The sequence below is a fragment of the Acanthochromis polyacanthus genome, chromosome 5 (assembly GCF_021347895.1).
Source record: "Acanthochromis polyacanthus isolate Apoly-LR-REF ecotype Palm Island chromosome 5, KAUST_Apoly_ChrSc, whole genome shotgun sequence".
Classification (NCBI taxonomy): Eukaryota; Metazoa; Chordata; class Actinopteri; family Pomacentridae; genus Acanthochromis; species Acanthochromis polyacanthus.
Window position 1 is genome coordinate 35458947 of NC_067117.1, and position 19976 is coordinate 35478922.

Here is a 19976-nt window from a genome sequence, read left to right on the forward strand (position 1 = left end):
ACATCAGTGGAGCAAAAGCTATGGCTGTGTCCAACGCTGCACCTTTGAACAGTAGGCTTTTAAAATGATTGATGCTGTAAAGCAAACAGTAGACAGCCAGCGAAAGCATAATAATACAATATAGGCGACCCATAAGAAAACAAAAGACATCGAACACATACAGGCACTTCTGTGTTATGCCAGCTACCTGACAAATACACAGTAGATTTAGCTGTAGTAACATGTAATTCAAAGTCCAGTAAATGAATCACACATCATCAAAAGATGCACGCCACTATGAAATAGGGCTGGGCGATATGACGATAGATATCGTCTGGACGACAGAAAATGTCTATCGTTTTATGTGAAGATCCTATCATTTATATCGCAGTGTCGCAAAACCATAGACTATAAAGATGGATGTAGCATCTGGCTCCAAAATTCAAGTCCACCCGGAAGTGTCAAAAACTTGCAATATCACGCCGTCCGCTAGGGTTGGCTCCAAAAAGCTTTTGCTCAATAGACACCAATTCATTTTTGGAAAAAATAAAATTTGATAGACTGATTTTCTACAGCTCAGGATTTTTTTTTCCGTTAGTTTTCATGGTCAAAATGAGAGATCAGGTGGCCGATCTTAAAATAAATCAATACTGAATTTTAAATAAATCGTTAAAGTTGGCGGAGCCAGGGGGCGTGGCTATACTTGATTGACAGTCCCGTTGACTGGTCCTGCCCCGAGTTGCTCTCCGGTCCAGCCTGTTTGATGACGCTTTTTACGTCACTGGCTCCAAAAAATCCAAAATGGCGAGCAGGAAGTAGCAAAATCCGGGCTTCATTTTCTCGGCGTTGAAACCAACAGGTGACGTCACGGTTAGTTCACGCCTGCGCAAAACACGCTTTACGGCAGTATTTTACGTCACCGATGTGCCTTACGGCAAGCCCAGGCACGCAGCAGTGTTGCCAACTTAGCGACTTTTCAAAGCTCCTAGCGACTTTTTTTTTTTTGTCAAAAGCAACTAGCGACAAATCTAGCAACTTTTTCCGCCGTTTTGGAGACTCTGACAGGAAAACTCGGATCATTCTGCAATTACTGTCCTCAACAAGCAGCAGGTGCTGCTGTGAGCTTCTCCCTCCCAAAGCACAGACTGTCAGTCCAGTAACCCTGCAGCAGTCCCAGTGAGGGGAGGAGGAGACCCACATCACTCCGTGGCCAGACGGCAGATGAATCACGCATGCACAAAGTCACTACAGATCCCATCCAGACTTACGGAGCGGGATATAAATGAAAATGTTTCTTCACTGTCATACTAAAATAAACCACAGCATTTAGCCTCTAGTAAAAAAAACATATTTTGGGTGTTTTATACTCACTTTTTGGTCTCTTCCACATGTTATTCCTCTCTCCTACAACGTTGATTACAATTACATGCAAACTGGGAAACATGCACATGAACAACCAGCTCAAACCGACGAGCTTGTACCTAAAAGAGGGGGAACTTCTGTCATATGGCGGTGGTTTGGATTTAAAAAGACTGACAAGGATCAGACTACCGTACTTTGTAAGGTATGCCGCTGCCCGGTCCCATTCATTCATTGAATTTACCAAAAATATGCTATATCGTTATGTATACCGTATCAGGATGTAAAATAAGCTATATCGGGATATAAAATTTTGGTCATATCGCCCAGCCCTACTATGAAATACATTTTTGTAGGCAGTTTGGAGTAAAGACAATATTACAGAACAAAAAGGATGTCAAGTAAACCTGTTTGTAGGTTAGATGTATGCATTTGTATGCCTTATTTCTGCTTAAATAGTATTATTTCTGAGATACACTACCGTTCAAAAGTTTGGGGTCACCCAGGCAATTTCATGAAAACTCACACTTTCATTCATGTGCTAACATATTTGCAAAAGTGTTTTCTAATCATCAATCAGCCTTTCAGCATCATTAGCTAACACAATGTAGCATTAGAACACAGGAGTGATGGTTGCTGGAAATGTTCCTCTGTACCCCTATGGAGATATTCCATTAAAAATCAGCCGTTTCCCGCTAGAATAGTCATTTACCACATTAACAATGTCTAGACTGGATTTCTGATTAATGTTATCTTCATTGAAAAAAAATACTTTTTCTTTCAAAAATAAAGACATTTCTAAGTGACCCTAAACCTTTAAACGGTAATGTGTGTATGTATTTATTTGTCTTATTTCTGTTTAAATAGTGTTAATTTCTGAGATATGAAACTCTCTTGGAATTTAATTTCTTGGAACAGTGTAAAAGTGAGCAGTAGCCTGAGGTGTAACCGCTGACTGAAGATGCTTTGGTTTTATCACAGCAATCATCTGACAGCTCACTAGGTTGTGTAATCGGTAATCAGGGGCGAGATGGCGGTTTCCTCAGTCCCTGCACACCTGAGCAGAGCGATGTCTGATTAGGCTTGGCCTCTCAAACGTGCTGTTCCACCAGCTGTTGCCACATGCACCGCTAAAAGCCGGCCTCCTCCCCTGCATTCCCTCTCTCACTCCCTGAATCCCTGCCAGTGCTATGAGCTCGTCTATCTCCACCGCTGCAGCACCGTAATAGCACCGTAATCTATTATACATCCATTGTAATGAAAACATGCTTAATTCATGATGTTTATTGTGGAAGAAAAATGGCTTGTCAACCTAAAGAATAGACCATTACTGGTGAGCTGACAAAAAATGTGCATTATTTGAGCAAACTAGGGAAGAAAGGGCTCATTCTGACAATCTATTATTGTCTGAGGCTACTCGAAGGTTGACACGTTCAGCTGACCTTGCATTAAACGATGACGTGTATATTGCTACCGATTCCCAGGAAACGTATTTATCAAACCATGCTGACAGGGGTGAAAAGGTCAGACTCTCCACAGAGAGTCAAAAGTAATTAAATTATGATTACATTTTAGACAATTAGCTCATGCGTATGTCCCATGACTTACAGAGAATGCAGAAATAGAATAAGTACAGTGAAAACTACAATAAAGCCAAAATGGCCTCTGTTGCTTACAAAACATCACAAAATAGTGAAGAAATAGAAGTACGTGGGCAAATCCTATATGCACAGTAGGTGAAGAGTCAGGTTCAGAAGAATAACAAAACGTATTAAAGCAGCAACAAAGAGTTTCGTCATATTTGATGACTTCAGTCTAACTGAAATTTCTTCTTGTTTTCAACTAGACTGGTAATGGCAGCGCATTCACAAAGCTGGCTTGGGTAATTATAGTTCTACATGTATTTGCATGTCTCATGAACCTGAGGGTGCTGTCAAAACCGATGAGACTGGGTGCAATATGATGTTTTTAAAGGTCATGGTCCCTTGTGTTAGAGTGGCAATTGGGCATGTTCAGGTTTTCATGTGTGCAAAATGTAAATGTGTGTCCTTTACCACTGTTTTCTGCAATTTTGACACGCTGGATTTATTTTTTTCAACCGATCCAAACAAGTACGACATGCCGCCCTGTTCTGCAGTGCTGTTACCTTGAGAAGGTGCCACTGTGGCCTGCTGGATTGCAGCCGTCTCCTGGCTCAGCTTCTTCTTTGCCTCCAGTACGGGGTTCTCAAACTGGGTTTTTTGGTTGATGTGGCTAGAACAGAAGCAGATTCAGGTTTAGGAGGACAGACATGGACACACGCTACTCTCACTTATTGAGCTTACTGCATCATTTTTTCTGCAGTTAATTATGTATGCAGCATTCAATTTAAAGGAACCATCCTTTTCTAATAGAGGAGTGATACTGGCGCCAGAATATGCAATTTATAAATGCAGCACACATACAGTAAAGGTTGGCTTGCCTCCTCTTTATGTGGGGAAACTACTATGGCTTTTAGCCATTTAATATTGTAGGAAATGAACCCCTGACTGCCAGAAACATCCTGTTCCTCTGCAACAAGGTAAACAGCCTGTTGTCCCCCTGGCATACAAACCAGAGCCATTGTTTCATAGTGAGCTCATTTCAAGCTTAGGCACTGACAGCTCCAAGCTCCATCTATGTGCCATTGACTCTCCTTGTCCAAGCAGTGCAAGTTTCTCTCTCATGTCACTTCTACCTAGGAGGGATTCCTCTGCAGCCTGAGCAATAAAACAACACAAGCATTCCCATTTTCTTTTCATCACAACAGATTGCTACCTTTCCTTCCAGCCCCCACTCTGCTCCTCCGTGCATTCTAGTTGAAAATCTCCCCACTTCTCTCTACCTCTGTTACAACGGCAGTGTTTCAGTTATTTTTTTGTTGGTGTGGTGAACACGAAAACACATTTTGCACGCATAAACAACATGCAATGATGAACACAGAGACTCACATTCTATAGACACATGCTTACTTACACAAACATTGACAGAACGCAGCAAGTGCACAGAAACTGTGGTGTTCACACACAGGTCACTGCAATGTTACCCACAGAGTTTCATTTAGCCACCCACTGACAAACAACGGGAAAATCCTGATCAAAATCTTCAACTGTTCTCCAGGTAAATGTTTCCTCTCTGCATGTTACATAACTCGATGCATTCTCACCCGGGATGAACAAAATGAGCCATGTGCTAAATCCATTTGTTTATTTTTAGACGGTATTGATTTATGCCGGTCCACTGCTAATGTACACAAAGCAGTGTAATATGCACTTGTGCTCTGATCTTTCTGGTGAAATATGCCTGTGTGTGATGTGCATCAGTGGGGAACTAGTGTGGTAAAACAATTTGCCGCGTTTGTAATGATGGCAACTGGAGTGATTGGAAATTGGATACATCAATAAAACTTACTCAACGTAGTAGGTGCCGTACTGCGGATCGTCAATTTCCTCCCAGCCGTAAGGTAACTCTGCAAAACGGAAACAGTGTGCTATTCAAATGAAAGATTCAAATCAGGTGCCCACAATATAACAGATTGGAAAACAGAAGATGACATGCATACACAATATTTAGCAGACATATGGGAATTGTAACCTTGTCAACATGATAGTAAGCTACAGCAATAGTTGTCTTTGTGTTTTTGCCTCCTGTCTGGGACATTTAGCATAAGAAAGTAGGCATGAAAATAGCCTACAACAATTTTGCAAATGTTCCTGTAGTTTTCAACAAGCAGGCTGGCTGGAATGGCTGATGTAAAGTCATGCCCTGATGAACATCTCAGGCAGAAGGAGAGAAAAGGGAGAGAGAGAGAGAAAAGAGCTCTTAACGCAAGAGAGAGCTTTGGAGTTGCTTTTCAGCAGCAACACACCAACAAGCTTTCTGTTTGCCTGTAAAAATCCATTAAAACCAGGCTGGAAGGGTCCCACTCTTTCATCCGTGGTCACTCTCTGTCTTTGAATGCACTTAAGCCGCCATTATGATCCAGGGGATACAAAGGCATGTTTGGAATTCCTTCAGGAGACCCCAGCTTCAGATTTCTAAAAAGTTAGGCTGTGAGACTGTGATACTAGGGGTAATACTGTAGGTATTGTGTAATTTTAAAGAAAATAACTAGGCTATAATTTCATCAGGTTGGTTATTTGATTGGTTATGTGAAAAGGTGTGATGTAAAGGTCTCATGTAATGTAGGGCACATACAACAGAGATATGCTGCTGTGTGAATGCATGTGCAGTGGTTAATGGAATGAGTGCATGCCTGAGTGGACCAGCTGTGCACAGATGTCTACATACCGCCATCCTCACACTTCTCAGGGGGCTTCGCCTTCTTCGCCAAGCGGGGGTCCAACCACGTGGTCGTCTTGGTGTTGTGACTGTGGAGTACAAAGAGAAGCCGGAAAATATGAAAAATAATAAAGAGCCATATCAGCAGAGAAACTGCTGCTGAGACACACAAAAAGGAGCGCCACAACAGAAAAAAATAGCAAGTGTATCCTCTGGTGTAAATACGCTCTCATGCACAGGGGTTACTGAATTTTATCAGCAAACATCTGATCCATTAATTTATGTTCAGCTGTCGCATTACCCTGTTCATGGCTAGGTGGCCTTTTTCAGAGGGGAGGGGGAAAAAACATCTGAATGTGAAACACGACAAACTCTTTTATCCTCAAATGTGTTAAACAACTGGGGTGTGTAATCAGCAGGAAAATCACAATGGTCTTCTGATATCTTCAGAGACAAGTGGCTTAGAGCCAAATATGAATAAAGCACACAGGCTGGGGAACACATGCGCACGTGTATGTGTACATCCACACACTCAGAAGCCACTGACATAGGTTTTATTATTTGATTGCAGTATTGAATTATTGACTGGTTTATCGAAGGAGCTTAACTTGTCTTTATCAGAACTTGCTAAGTTGCAGTGTTGCATTTTTATAAATAGAAAATATCTCTGGTTTGTTGTCATAATAGGACAAATATGTCATACCTAATTTGTGCTTTTACTTTTAGTGATTTAGTACTTAAAGAAACATGCATATGTTTTTCATTATGCAGAAATGAGAGATACACTAACCGGTTAAAAGTTTGGGGTCACTTAGAAGTGTCCATATTTTTGAAAGAAAAGCAGTTTTTTTCAATGAAGATAACATTAAATGAATCAGAAATACAGTCTGGACATTGTACATGTGGTAGATGACTATTGATTTTGAATGGAATATCTCCATAGGAATACAGAGGAACATTTCCAGCAACCATCACTCCTGTGTTCTAATACTACATTGTGTTAGCTAATGGTGTTGAAAGGCTAATTGATGATTAGAAAACCCTTGTGCAATTATGTTAGCACATGAATGAAAATGCGAGTTTTCATGGAAAACATGAAATTTTCTGGGTGACCCCAAACTTTTGAACGGTGGTGTGTGACCCACACATGTAGAAGTCACTGAGGTTTGTTTACTTGATTGCTCTAAAGTATTGACTGGTTTATTGAAGGGGCTTAAGGTGTCTTTACAAAAATCTGCTAAATTGCAGTCCTGTACTTTTATAAATAGAAAACATCTCAGGATTGTTGTCATTAAAATACGAATATGTGATACCTAATTTATGCTTTTACTTTTAACGATTCAGTACTTACAGAAACATGTATGTTTGTTTCATTATGCGACAAGTAAATACAACAATAGACAATATCAAATATATGTCACCTTATGCATCATATTCCTGTCATCCATACCTCTTACCTGTCTTCCTCCCACTGTTTGTGTTACTCTGTTTTTTTCCTGTCTTCAACAGCAGCTCACAAATGCATATTTTCATTTACACAAGAAAAGTTGAAGTAATTTCGCTACAACAACCTCCCTCAAACAGGATGCATTTGCGTTTGTTGAGGTCTATTTTCAGCTATGGATTAATACATATTTGTTGTGCTAATGAGTATTGATTGCAGCAGGCAAGTGTACGTGATGCTGACATGTTCATGATAATGAATGAGCTTTCCCCCCATATCACTGGTTAGAGCTCAATGAAATGGTTTTACTGGTGTCTACAGGCTAAACAGGTTTTGGCTTCATATAGACATTCTTGGAGTTAGAGTCAACTTGTTGTTTAGTTTGTTCTCTTCATAGTATTTGTTGACAATAAGAAAAAATTAAGATGTTGTCAAACTGCTGGTCTGTGAGCAGAATGTAGAACTTTATCCAAATATTTTGTAAGCATTATAACTCATGGATAGAGATAAATGTGTTTTAGAAATTTTCATTCACAAAAGTTTTATCTACTAAATACATTTTCATTTAATTTATTCTACAAATGCCAGAGAATAAAAAAATAGGCCATCACAAGTTCTCAAAGGCATCCTCCTTAAAACACTTAAGACACAGAATAACTGCTGCAAACATGTTGGAAGAGGAGAGACCTTATCTGATAAATCACATCAAGTCAAAGAATTGCTTACTCCGCAATACTGGCATTTTTTTTCGTGGTGCTCATCAATCCGTCATCATCTGTCAGGTGACTAATTGTGTGAGCAGGAGGGTCACACGAGCCCCTGGTTGTGTCTCACTTACTCTATGAAGTAGACCATGCCGGTCTCGGTGTAAGCCATCTCCCAATTGAGAGGCAGAGGCTCCAGGCTGTCATCGCGGGGAAGAGAGCTCCATGTGCGGAAGTCCATGGTGCTGCTGGACTGAGTGTAGCTGGGCACTGGTTTCCTCCAGTCGGCCCCCTCTTTGTGCTCTGCAGACATCGAGAGGATGGACATTTTAATGGGGGGAAAAACGGAAAACAGAGAAGACAGAGTGGAAAGTTATCCTGCAGGAACACCTATATGCCCTCCTGTGTTCCTGCCTGTAGCAGGGGCGTGAAGCGAGAGCTAATGTCGCTCACAGGATTTGCATGTGAGTGATATTCTGTGTGTGTTTGCCAAAGGGCTGTTTTGCATTTGCCTGTGCTTACAGTGTTAATGCTTCTGCCTATGCATACATGTACAGTCACTGTTGGCTGCAATCATGGAGGCAGGGATTCACATAGAAATGACCAGTTGAGCCCTCAGGCCGTTTCTGTGTGATAATAATATATTATATTGCATTTGTAGACACTCCCCTTTAATGAGAAACTGTTCTATGAATGTGAAAAATACAACAAAGCCTCCTCCAATTCACTTAGCGCTTCATGCCTTCCCTCAGAAGGTGGTTATAAAGGGATGAAACACACGCTTTTCATCTTTTTCTTTTTATATGGCGCTAACCTCCTTACAATGGGGGATAACGCAAAAAGATGTAACACATGGCATAAAACAAAAAATTGTGGGGGATGCATTTCACATTCCACCTGAATTTTATAGTAAGTAAAAAAAGGCTAAAAATCCAAACACAGAGCTCCCTAAGCAGCATCAGCACGTTGATCTTTGCAGCTTCAAAAGCACTTTCTTCTGTCACCTCCCCTGATCAAAAACACATGCTTCATTTTTAAAGGAATATACACAGACAAAATGGACATGGCATGTTTGAAGATGCTTCATGTACACTAGCCATGTAGATGCTTGAGAACCAGCCTGGGGCAGAGCCTGAAGGAGGGCTGAGGTCATGAGGAAGTTCAAAGCAGGGTGAGGGCCCACTCAAGGATACGAGTCAGACAGGTTGAGGAAGGACTGAAGTAGATAAGGACAGTCTAAGCAAAGATGGGGGAAGCGGAGAGAGTTTAGAGACTTAGAGCTCACATTTTCCATTAACCTCTTTTTTCATTCAACCATAACTCTCTCCATCTATGGCTGGTCTGAGACTTCTCTGCCCCAGCTGTGGGCTGTAGTGGAGCAGTCATTTGTAACTGGTTTCTTTCCATAAAAAGAACTCCTGGATGTCTGGGTATCGTTTTTGTGTTTGATTTCAATATGACAGAGCAGTTGGGTAAACAGACTTTGGATTTCTGTGAATCCTTTGTACAGCTGAGCAAGCAGTGTTTGAGCCGTGACTGTCAAAACAGTGTTTCATTCTGTAAAAAAAAATATTTTTAGCTTGGGCTCGCCTCAATGTTAACCCCAATTCTTCTACTAAAAAAAACCCAGGTATGGTGCACAGCATGTAACCTATTTCTGTTCCAGGGCTGTTCTCCTTGTAAGTGTTAAGGACAGATTTGCTCCTTAGGGAGCTGAGCAGTTGTCCTGATTGATCACATACACAGCATCCCCTACAGTCTAGATGAGAATATTTCAAGGTTGCTTGTGCTACAGTGGATCAGTAATACTGTTGTCATGTGCAGCTATCACAGTTTCACTGGCTTAAATATCTTAAATAGAGTCCAACATGCCACTGATGCCAAATGCTTTGTTTTGTCTGACTAACAGACCAAGGCGCAATGTGATTCCACTACAATAATATGAGACAAGAAAGAACTAAATCCTCACATTTAAGAAGCTGGACTCATCAAATGTTCTGTGCTCTTGCGTATTAATTCAAAATGATCCAAAATTGCTGCTGATTAATTTTCTGGCAATATAATTCACTTTTAGCACTGTTCCTGGAGAGATACATTGATGTTGATTTTCAAAGCTTCAGAATTGTGACCTCAGATTCAGTCTGTGTGTCATCGTGACAGTCAGCTGGTCAACACAAAACTGGGTATCAGACTGAGTCTCAAAGAACTTGTAACAGTTGTCACATTTTGTGCGAAATCCCTCCCATGGGGCACCCCGATGAGACAAAAAAATGTATGAACACCATTTAATCTGGGTCTACATAATACTTCAACATTGACTGACAGAGAAAAATGAATAAGAGCTTATGAAGATGATCAATCTGCTAGGGGAAAGTAGTCCAACAGTCACTTTTATATGACAGATTGAGGTGTCCTCAAATGCCCAGCAGACCCGTCAAACTGTATACAATCTGAAACAAAACAAAGTTTTATGTCTTTTCAGAGAAAGATGCAGTAACATTGACCGAACTTGGCAATTCCACAACCAGAGCGCGTGGCAGAATCTCTGTTATTTAACTTGACATTCTGTGCTTTGACATTAACTGACCGGGCAATCCGTTGACCAGCGGTGGCCTCTCATCGTCATCCTCCTCCTCGGGTACAGCGCTGTCCTTTCTGTCCATCTTGCTGACCGAGGTGGTGCGTTTCCTGGGGACCTCGCCACCATAGTCTTCATCAAACAGCACCTGATCCACCAGGTCAGGCTGCACCAGGTTGGGCTCTGCCGGAGGCTTTGGGGTCCCATAGTAGTTACCTAACAGACAGAGGAAGAGAAGACAAAAAGAAAGAAGAGAATTATTTTTAAAACAATACAAGCATAAATAAGACAGTGCAGACCAACAAGACAGAAAGTGGTACATTAGGTGTGCTTTTAAATGTATTTCTCGGTGAGAGGAGACACAGTCAGAGATCACCCTACGTGTCGAACATCACCTCAATTCACCGGATTTAAATCAAAAATGAATTCTCTAAATGTCACAAGCCGGCACTCAAGGTTGCCTGTTTACAAATTTCAGAGGTCTGCTTCCTCTGCATGATTTTCACGTCTCTTAACCCCCTGCTTTGTTTTCCCTCGATAACTGCACCACAGGGCTGTCATGACTCATGTAACATTAAAATCACTTCACTTGGAATTCGCCAGCAACTAATTACACTGATCATTGAATACAGCAATTATCTATCTCTCAGCCTGTTTTTTTTCCCCCTTAATGAAGAAAGACCTTGCGTTACGGATTATAAATATTCAGTGGGATAACAGCGCACAGCTAAAAGAGAGGGGAGAGAGTGCAAAACTTTGTTAAATTATTTGCTCATTTAGCTCATGGGGTGATCTATCTATGTATGGCTGGTGAGCAGTACGTGGAACTCAATTTAGGGAGAGAATACGCAATTATTCAACCTTCATTAGGATTATAAATAATGTGCATACTAATTGACACCCCTACCATTTATTATGATTATTTGTTTGCTAAATGCTGCTCTGCCAGATGTGTTTACAGAAAATTATCAAATTAATTTTTTGGTAATCCATTTGTAAGATCAAATATTTACTTGATTCTCACAATAAGCGATCACCAGATTGAGCGTACTCAGCTACATCATGGTATATAATTAGATTAATTAAAAAATACGACGAAATACCACTGGGAAATAGAGATCTTCAGAAATCTAATTAGCCTCCACAAACTTGACGGTATTTTTCATTTAGACCAAGCTGTGTATGGGACCACGGTATTATGAACCTTTGATGTACTTAAGTGCAGACATCACAAATGGTGTACCGTAAGAGCAGCATTTATCAACTCCAGATCTTTTTATAGCTTGGTACAAAGAGGAAAGCTGACAACATCCTGTCTGCAAGAAAGAACAGAGTGCTCGGAGGAAAAACATCACAGTCATTTCAACAGCTTTACAGCACGATACAGGAACGCCACACAGCTTCCCTGATAAGTGAGCCCATCTTGAGTCTGGCCTCATCTCCTCAGGCATGCCAACGACAATACACAGCAAAGTGGGCTAATGCAACAATGCTCATCATTCTCAAAGCAGCGGGAAGGTTGAGAAGGGGAAGGAGGCCGGATGAAAGCCCGACCCTCCCCTCTTGATGTGCGAGTCTGTGTTTACTAAGCGACACTCATCCGCATTTGTCAGAGATGGCTTCATTAACAGGGGTTGCACAACGATAGCAGGGAGAGATTGGGTCTGCTGGCTAATCCTCGCCTGTCTCCTGCCACACGCTGACATTCATCAGCCCGACGCCACCTCTGTGATTAATTACTTACAAACATGTCTCCTGGCCCCTGATAAATGTGTGCCGCAGATACAGAGGTGTGTGAAAGCAGTGCGTCAGTGAAGATTTGTGGCACCATTTGCCGTTATAAATGGAGGGAAGCCTCATAAGCTGATGAGCAGGGAAGCTTGTCCAATGTTACTTGTGATCCTCGTGTCACCGGGTTGATGAGCCAGGAAGAGTCAGCCTCCTCTTTCAAAGTATGTGCAAGCAATTTCATGGTGGCAGAATCGGCTACTGGTAATGAAAAGATTCCTGTTGTCAAGGGCACTACGCATAAGCTACACAAGGTCACGAGCGCTCCTTCATCGTACCAAGATCATGAGCAGAGAGTTACACAGCCACACAACCATCCAACCGAAACCCAGTGCATGAATTCTACACTCTCATTCAAATCCAATTTAATCTGGAAGTCTGTTTTCCTTCCTCGTAAAAATCCGCCTCATTATCACAACAGGGATCTCAAAACAACTGGTTTGAAGTGGCAGTCGATTTGGCAGAATTTTTCATTCCCTTGTAGCAGATTAGAGATCATTTCTTAGGAAAAGAAAACCCTCTCAAGGGAGACAATTTCATTTTCCTGGCAGCTATCCTTCCAGTCTTGCACTGGCCTGTTCAGTTTTTAGCCGGCTGCTCTTTTTCTGCTCTGAGAGACTGACCCAACCTGGACCTCGGAGGCAGATTGAGGAGGGACCAAAACCCCAGAAAGGCTCACTGTGGAGTGCCTGGCACAGATGGCTTATATGTCTGCTTGCCAGGCAACCAGGGACCCTCTGGACCAACATGGAGTGTCCAGCAAAACAGTCTTACCCTGGGTAGGTATGCAAGTTTGTCTTATCAATCTTTCTTTTCTTCTTTCTTTCTTTTTTGGTGGCATTTCAAGCATTCATTTTACCATGAGAGAGACAGGAAATTAGGGAGAAAGGAAATCACATGCAGGAAATGATTCCGCAAGGTGGGAACTGAACCGAAGGCTCGCTGTTTAAAGAATTAGCATCGGGGATCAAGCTGATCAACCTCTCTCGAGGGATGATGAAGGATTAGCAGGATAACTGATTGCAGGGTGATTGATAAAGGAGTCTTGGAGAGGGTGTTTAAGTTGAAATTATGTGTATAATACATCCCATAAAAAACTTTCCAAGTGGAGAAACACCATTTTACATGAACCATTAACATAATGAGCAGTCAGGCAAGTCATTTGGGACTATTAGTGAGGCCATTATGATTAGCTAAGAATCCCATTAGCTCAATACCTTGAGCACCACTCGCTTACTGTACACTTATCAACTGAAAGTAATACATGAGCTTTTCACAGAAGGAATGAAGCCCAGGTGACCTATACAAGAGGACAATTGACCCTGTTTATTTTCCTCTTTTCAAAGAAAAAATAGGCTGTGCTTCAAGAACGTCTAAATGGAGCAAATCGCATTCTTGGATCCGATTACTTCCAGCTCCTCTTGGAGTTCACTGTGCTGCTGAGAGATCAGCACTGCCTGCCACAGTAGCCATGCAGCGCTTGTGCTGACTGGGTTTAAGAGGCAAAGAAGAGTAGGAGGAGGGGAAGGCAGCCACTATCAGCATGTTCAGAGTGTTTCCTCTCAGGGATAGTATACTGAAACCTTCCAACTTTTGAGCAGATAATCCACACATCTGTACACAGCCATAGCAGTCCTGCTTCCACTGAAAAAGGGGGTTTCCATTGGGAGCTGAGGAGCTCATCATGTCTCTATATCAACTCTAACTTTGTATTATGTGCTCTTCCTCAGTCTGCTCTCCGTTTCTCCCTTCCTACCCACAGTCAACCTCTCTATAAAGGTGCAAATCCCAGCTGGATTCAGCTCAGAGATGAAGGACAGCTCGTGGGCGACTGGGCAGATTGTGAAACCTGATCTTCGAGTTCTTAGATGATCTATCCTTTACTAGGAAGGACAGAATTTGTTCAGTGAGTGCAATTGTACAACTGTATTCAACAGTACATGTGTCTCTGGGTGTGTGTGGGTGTGTGTGTAATGTCATTGCTGTCACTGTCCTATGATAAGTGTGGAAGAGGGCGAGAGACATTGTATCACTGCAGTCACAGACTGCTGCAAAAACCTGCCTCAACAGGCCCAGATCATACTTAATGTTAGAATATGCCCCTCATCCATAAATGCACACAAAGTTCTACAAACACACGGAAGCAGAAATGCACCTGTACACATCCAGACGAAGCTGATCTCATCCTTCAGGCTCTTTCTCCCTGGATGGGGATTAGACTTTATCTTTTAATTCTACATCTTATAGGGAGCACGAGACACAGCTGAATAGGAATGAGAGAGCGTTGCAGTGAGGATTCATTTTATGCGACCAGAGGTTGCCCCTCAAACATTTAGAAAAATCCTCTCCCATTTCACAGCAGCTTGGATTTGCAATAAGAAAGAATGAGCTTAAAGAGAGCAGGGAGATTATCATGTTATTGCTATAATCATTGTGCAATGTGAGAGAAATCCTCCAATCCAATCCCTTCATGACACAAATACATTGCGGCCGTCTGACTTTTCAAGACCTCTGAATGCAGGGCAACTGCTTATGCTCTATTGTAGTATAAGAGGCTAGAAATGGTAAATACTTGGCCATTCAGCTGTTTGCCAAGATGAAATATCCCTTGTTGTGTAAACTCCTTACTGGAAAAACATGACTGAGCTTGTCTACTTGTAAAATATCTGCTGCTGACATGTTTACTTCATCAAGGCGCGATCAAGTTGCCTTTCAAGTTTTGGATGCTTGTGATGAGCCAAAGCTTACGGACTGTGTCTGTTAGTGGAGAGAGGGAGGAAAAGGAGGAGGCCGATTTATCCCATGAATAAAGCATGACCTGTGAGTAAGAACACAAGTGGGTCCTCCTGATGTGTGACTGTGCAGCCAGCCGGTGGGATCAGCAGGTTGACTGGTTTACATAAGGTCACAGCAGGTGCTACAGCTGCTTACATGGGCACACATTATTGTGTGAATATTTACTGCATAATGTCAAGACTGGACACAAAAGTGTTGACACGGATACAAAAAAACAGGGAAGCAAATCCTGTCCATTGACAAATACAAAATGTGTGCATAGCCTGAAACACATTTATGTACATACAGAGCAAACATGATCATGTATGAATGTGTGTAAAGACATACATAGGGTGAGCACTCAAAGGAAAAAGCCAAAAGTACTTCTGTCTAAGGGGACTGTTGCTGTTGATTTAATAAATAAAAAATGTAGATTGAGATAAAAATGAGATTTTTTTGCATTTTTTGCTCTTACCTAGTAGCAGGTGTAAGAAATTCAAGAGAGCAACCATAACGGAAACAAGTAGAGCCTTATCCATCCCTTATTTTGTATCTTGATGCAGTTGGAAGCACTTTGACATTGCACATTTGCATTGCAGAAATTGAAAATCTTTTGCTACATTTAAAAGCTCTTCCAATACACCCACTTATAATACATTTTGCCCTCATTGAATAGTGTAGTTGGCACTTAAAAATGACTGATTAACATGTTTCAAAGGTCTTCCTTAGCCAGTTAGAGGAGTCATTGCTCCACCTGCACATCTCTTCTATCATTTTAAACATTTGACCAGGGCTGTAGCCTGGATTTAAAAAAAACGCTAAGGTCAAGAAACCAAATTTTTTGCAGGACCTCACTGCCTTTTGCAAAATTGTAAAAGATTTAGTTTCATATTGTGTCACGTATGAAATTATTTAGTGTAAAAATTAAGTACAATTTGTCTAATGTAGCATTCTTCTGAGGTCATTAAAACTGTAATCCCAGAACAGGCACTAAAGAAGGCCTGTACTTCACCATTTAGTTCACCAGCAGTTTAAATGTCTGCAACTAAAGGAGAAACCTACCTACCACACCTCACTAACTGCTGGTTATTTCTAGTTCAAAAACTGTCTGGAAAACATAAGGTTCATTTTAATCCTTGCTGACAAAGAAGTTACACCCTTGTGCTGATTTCGACAGTATTTCCATTTATATTTAAATTTGAGGTCTACATGCTTCATCCCTCAGTGAACTGTTCTTTCCCACAGAGTGGAGAAACTGAAGAGCCGTGTTCATCTCAAGGGCTGCAAATACTGCTGCTTCTCTGACTGTCACTTCCAACAAGTCCCTAATCATGTTTTGCTGATCAATACATTTTGTCCCGCTCATCACATTTCACTAAGGCAGGCTGTAAGTCATACACATAATGACTGAATATTGAGCTTGCACTCACGCTATTCAAGAGAGTTGACAGTGTGAATCATGTACATACAGTAAATGCAGCCAAACACACACACAGAGGTTTCTGTTATGATTCCTACCATCATAGGTCCCGCTCTCCAGAAGAAGCCCACTCTCTTCCAGGATCCTAAAGTCTCCAACGCTGATGAAGTTGTAGTCCACACCTGGCACCTCTCCCTCTCGAGGAAGTCGTGTGGTGCCTGAAAAAAAGAAAAGATAAACATATAAACATACAGGTTCCCAGGTATATTAGATAAGAAGCTGACAGTGCAGACACGCACAGATAAGACAGCAGTAGAAAATGCTGCTCATCGGTGGAAATTGTTAATGTGTTCTCAGCTCACAGGTCCTGAACTGAATTCATCAGCAAAAATATTTTCAAGGTTGATGCAGCACCACAAAACAGACTTAACACCATTCAGTTGCAAGAGTTTATCACATTTGTAACTTAGTAACAAGTTGTGCATCCACAATCATTCTAAATGTGGTTGTGCAACATTTGGATTACTTTTTTCCACAAATCTTTAACTGACATCCCTTATAAAAAGAAACACAGTTTGTATCAGGGTTTTGTGATTTGTATTAGGGTCATTCCAGAATCGGAGGACATTTGGGCCTCAAAATATCTGAAAAAATAGACTTTCTCTTTTACAATTTTCTGCTACATATTCATCAGTAATAGGTATTACACTATCAAAGACTTGATTAGCTCAGCTTACACATCAGTGGTATCAATTTTATTCCATGTTTTATTTGTTGTTTGCTAACCCTACTCACAGTATCACTGTGAGTATACATACATACTGATCACAGTAATGGCGTTGCTAATCCATGCTAATGGTAGGTTTTTCTCAGGAGTAGAAGCTAGATATTTAGCTAGCTGTTACTGGTGATCAAGAAAAAACACTTACTGATGTAAGAAAGTCGAGAAAAAGGTAAAAAGAATTTGTGTTATCCTGATAATATGCATAACAGGGTTGCATGAGGTAGAGTGAGACATTCAATCAAGGCTAAAAATGTTCTGAAAATATGAAAAATAGAAGAGAGGACGTAGCTTTGCTCTACCCATCCTTTTGGAAAACTGTTTGATGTTAATTCCAGCGTATTGTGCGACTCACTGTTTTCTTCTTTTTCTACCAGCTAAAAAGGTTATGCTAACAGGGTTGTGTTCACGTTGACACATGTTCCATGCATATTAATTTTATTACTCAATGTTGATTAAAAAAATTCCCAAAATTACAAGAAACATCAATAATAAAATACCAAAAAAAGGAGATTTAAATTTCATTTTAACTGTTTTATTTGAGATTCAACTGGTCATCAGTGGGTGGGACAAGATAACTCCAGACTTATTTTGTATTTTTTAACAAAATCAGACATTCTTTCCTCCGAGTTTTTTTAGATTTGGTCTCAGGACAAATAAATTTACACAACAATTACATGTTTTAGTATTTTGTACATGGACTGTTTGATATTTGATGGGTGGGATGTAAAATGTCCTCCAGTTCTAGAATGACCCATAAGACTGCAGCGCATTTTTCAGAGGGGTGACTATTTAATTTTTTTGGTTTTGGAATGGAAATCTAAAAAGACCTTAGTGTCATCCTGTGAAAGATGGATAATTGATAAAGGCCTGCTGAGCACTGAGGGGCGTAATTCATTTAATCCTCAATGAGTAACTGCAGCATCTGCTAATAAGTTATTATTGGGAATGTCTTCATTTATATTCTGGCTACTGTTAAAAATGCAGAAAACAGCACGGTAAATTAGAAATGTGAATTATAATGGAAGCAATGAGTTGTGTAACCTCCTGGTGTGGTTTAGGTTCCCCCAGTCCCACAGAGGGCAACGTGAATGTAAATGACACAAGGGTCTGTGTGCAGATTTTGCTCCTGTGGTGAAGCGACGGTCTATTTCAGTACTGATGGGAGTTTTATTTTTTCTTCCAGGATGAATATCCACAAGGCACAAATGGACACCAAATGATTACATTAGCATGAGGATTATGTAAACCTTATTCCATGAATAAATAAGTAGCAACATGCCACAACTGCACTCAAGGCTAATTAGGTGGCGTGTCACCGAACTTGTAAACTACACAGAAATAACCACATCTGAAAGGGAGGCAGGACGGCGGTAATTTACTGCATGCGAGGCAAAGCGAAGCACATGACATGAACCCATCATCAATGTTGCATTTCATGGCAATCTCTGTCACCTAAATTAATGTGAGCAATGCTTATGAGGCAAATGCATTCATCCGCTTGGCCTGTTGAATCCTCTCCAGGGTCGTGACAAGGACACTGAGGTGAGGCTAAAATGAAGGCAAAGCAACAACGCGGGGAGGCCACAAGTCAATCGCTGGGGCTAACATAAGTAGTCATTTATATTCAGAAAAACAGGCAATTTCAAATTTCAAATAAACCCGACTTCAATGTCGGAGGAAACCAGAGCACAATGAGGAGCCCTGCAGCAGCGTAGGGAGAAGATGCAGAGAGATGATACAAACTCCACACAGAGAAAGATTATCAACTGAAGCCAGGAATGTCTTGCTGTGAGATGACTCACAAACAGACTGTGTATCAGGATCAGAGTTTAGTGCCTGAATATTCTTTCACACATCCAAGCTATTTGACGTCCATGCACCTGAATTCATCAGAAACACGCAGTGGCAGCAAGAAAAGACACTGGTATTAATTATACACAAGGGCACTGCTGATGTGTTCGTTAACAGTATATATAAATGTTATACTGAAATAAACTTAAATAGCCTTTAAACATTCAATACAGCCATGATGGAATGTCAGTGATTCAATGTTGTACGTCTCCTGAGTAGATTTCTTGACACTTGTAGAATCTGTGCCAATTAGCAGTGAAACGACTGTAGATTGTGGTGGCCCAATAGCCTATTAAGTAACTTTATGTTGCCATTCCCCTTTTGTTTTTCCACTGGTGTATTTTCTTCTTAATTGGACTGTGACAGCCCCTGTGCGACCGATCAGAGCAGCAAAAGGGGAAAAAAAAATAGTCAGAGAAGCTTCCTTCCACAGCTCGCCTTGATACCACAGTTTGTGTTCCCAAAAGCAGTTGACATTGTATTACATGTGAGAATGCCAACCTTTGCTGCTTCTCATTAACAAGTTGTCTTCTTGCTGGCACTGGCTTTGGTCCCTCAAAATGTCCCCTGTAGCCCAATTACTTGAGCCACAGTTATGTACCTGCCAAGAATCTCCCCAAGCCATCATCTTGGGTGTCACGCGATATATATACCATAAGCCTCCGATTGTAGATCACTTCCCCGCACCATAATGAGGACTCACTGAGGTTTGAGGGTACAACAGAGTGAAAGAAGCAAATCTTTTAATCCAGAATTTTGCAACATCTTGTCATACTTTCCTTTTCACTACAGGCACGCTTTGGATATGCCTTCAAATGAACAGTTGGAGGCCAGTTTTTCTAAAAAAGAAAAAGTGGGCAGTGTATGTTGAAAAGGTGCAGCAGGTACACTGCAGTTAAGTGTAGAAGCAGGGAAGCTTTATTGAAGATCTGTCAGTGCAAGTTATAAACAGCAGGAAATGTATTTGAATGGTGCCTTGCTGGCAAAGGAGAGCA

At 41.1% G+C, this 19976-nt stretch overlaps 1 protein-coding gene across 1 annotated transcript in view; it reads right to left on the minus strand.

The window, feature by feature from the left end:
- The window catches only part of LOC110949257 (membrane-associated guanylate kinase, WW and PDZ domain-containing protein 3-like), a 151102-nt gene that overhangs the window by 19113 nt on the left and 112013 nt on the right, over positions 1 to 19976 (minus strand). The window contains exons 3-8 of the mRNA XM_022191187.2: positions 16445 to 16564; positions 10373 to 10579; positions 7920 to 8088; positions 5647 to 5726; positions 4768 to 4825; positions 3485 to 3591 (exon numbers count right to left, since the gene is read on the minus strand). Of these exons, the coding sequence (XP_022046879.2) occupies positions 3485 to 3591; positions 4768 to 4825; positions 5647 to 5726; positions 7920 to 8088; positions 10373 to 10579; positions 16445 to 16564 (741 nt within the window). The remainder of the gene's footprint in view (positions 1 to 3484; positions 3592 to 4767; positions 4826 to 5646; positions 5727 to 7919; positions 8089 to 10372; positions 10580 to 16444; positions 16565 to 19976) is intronic.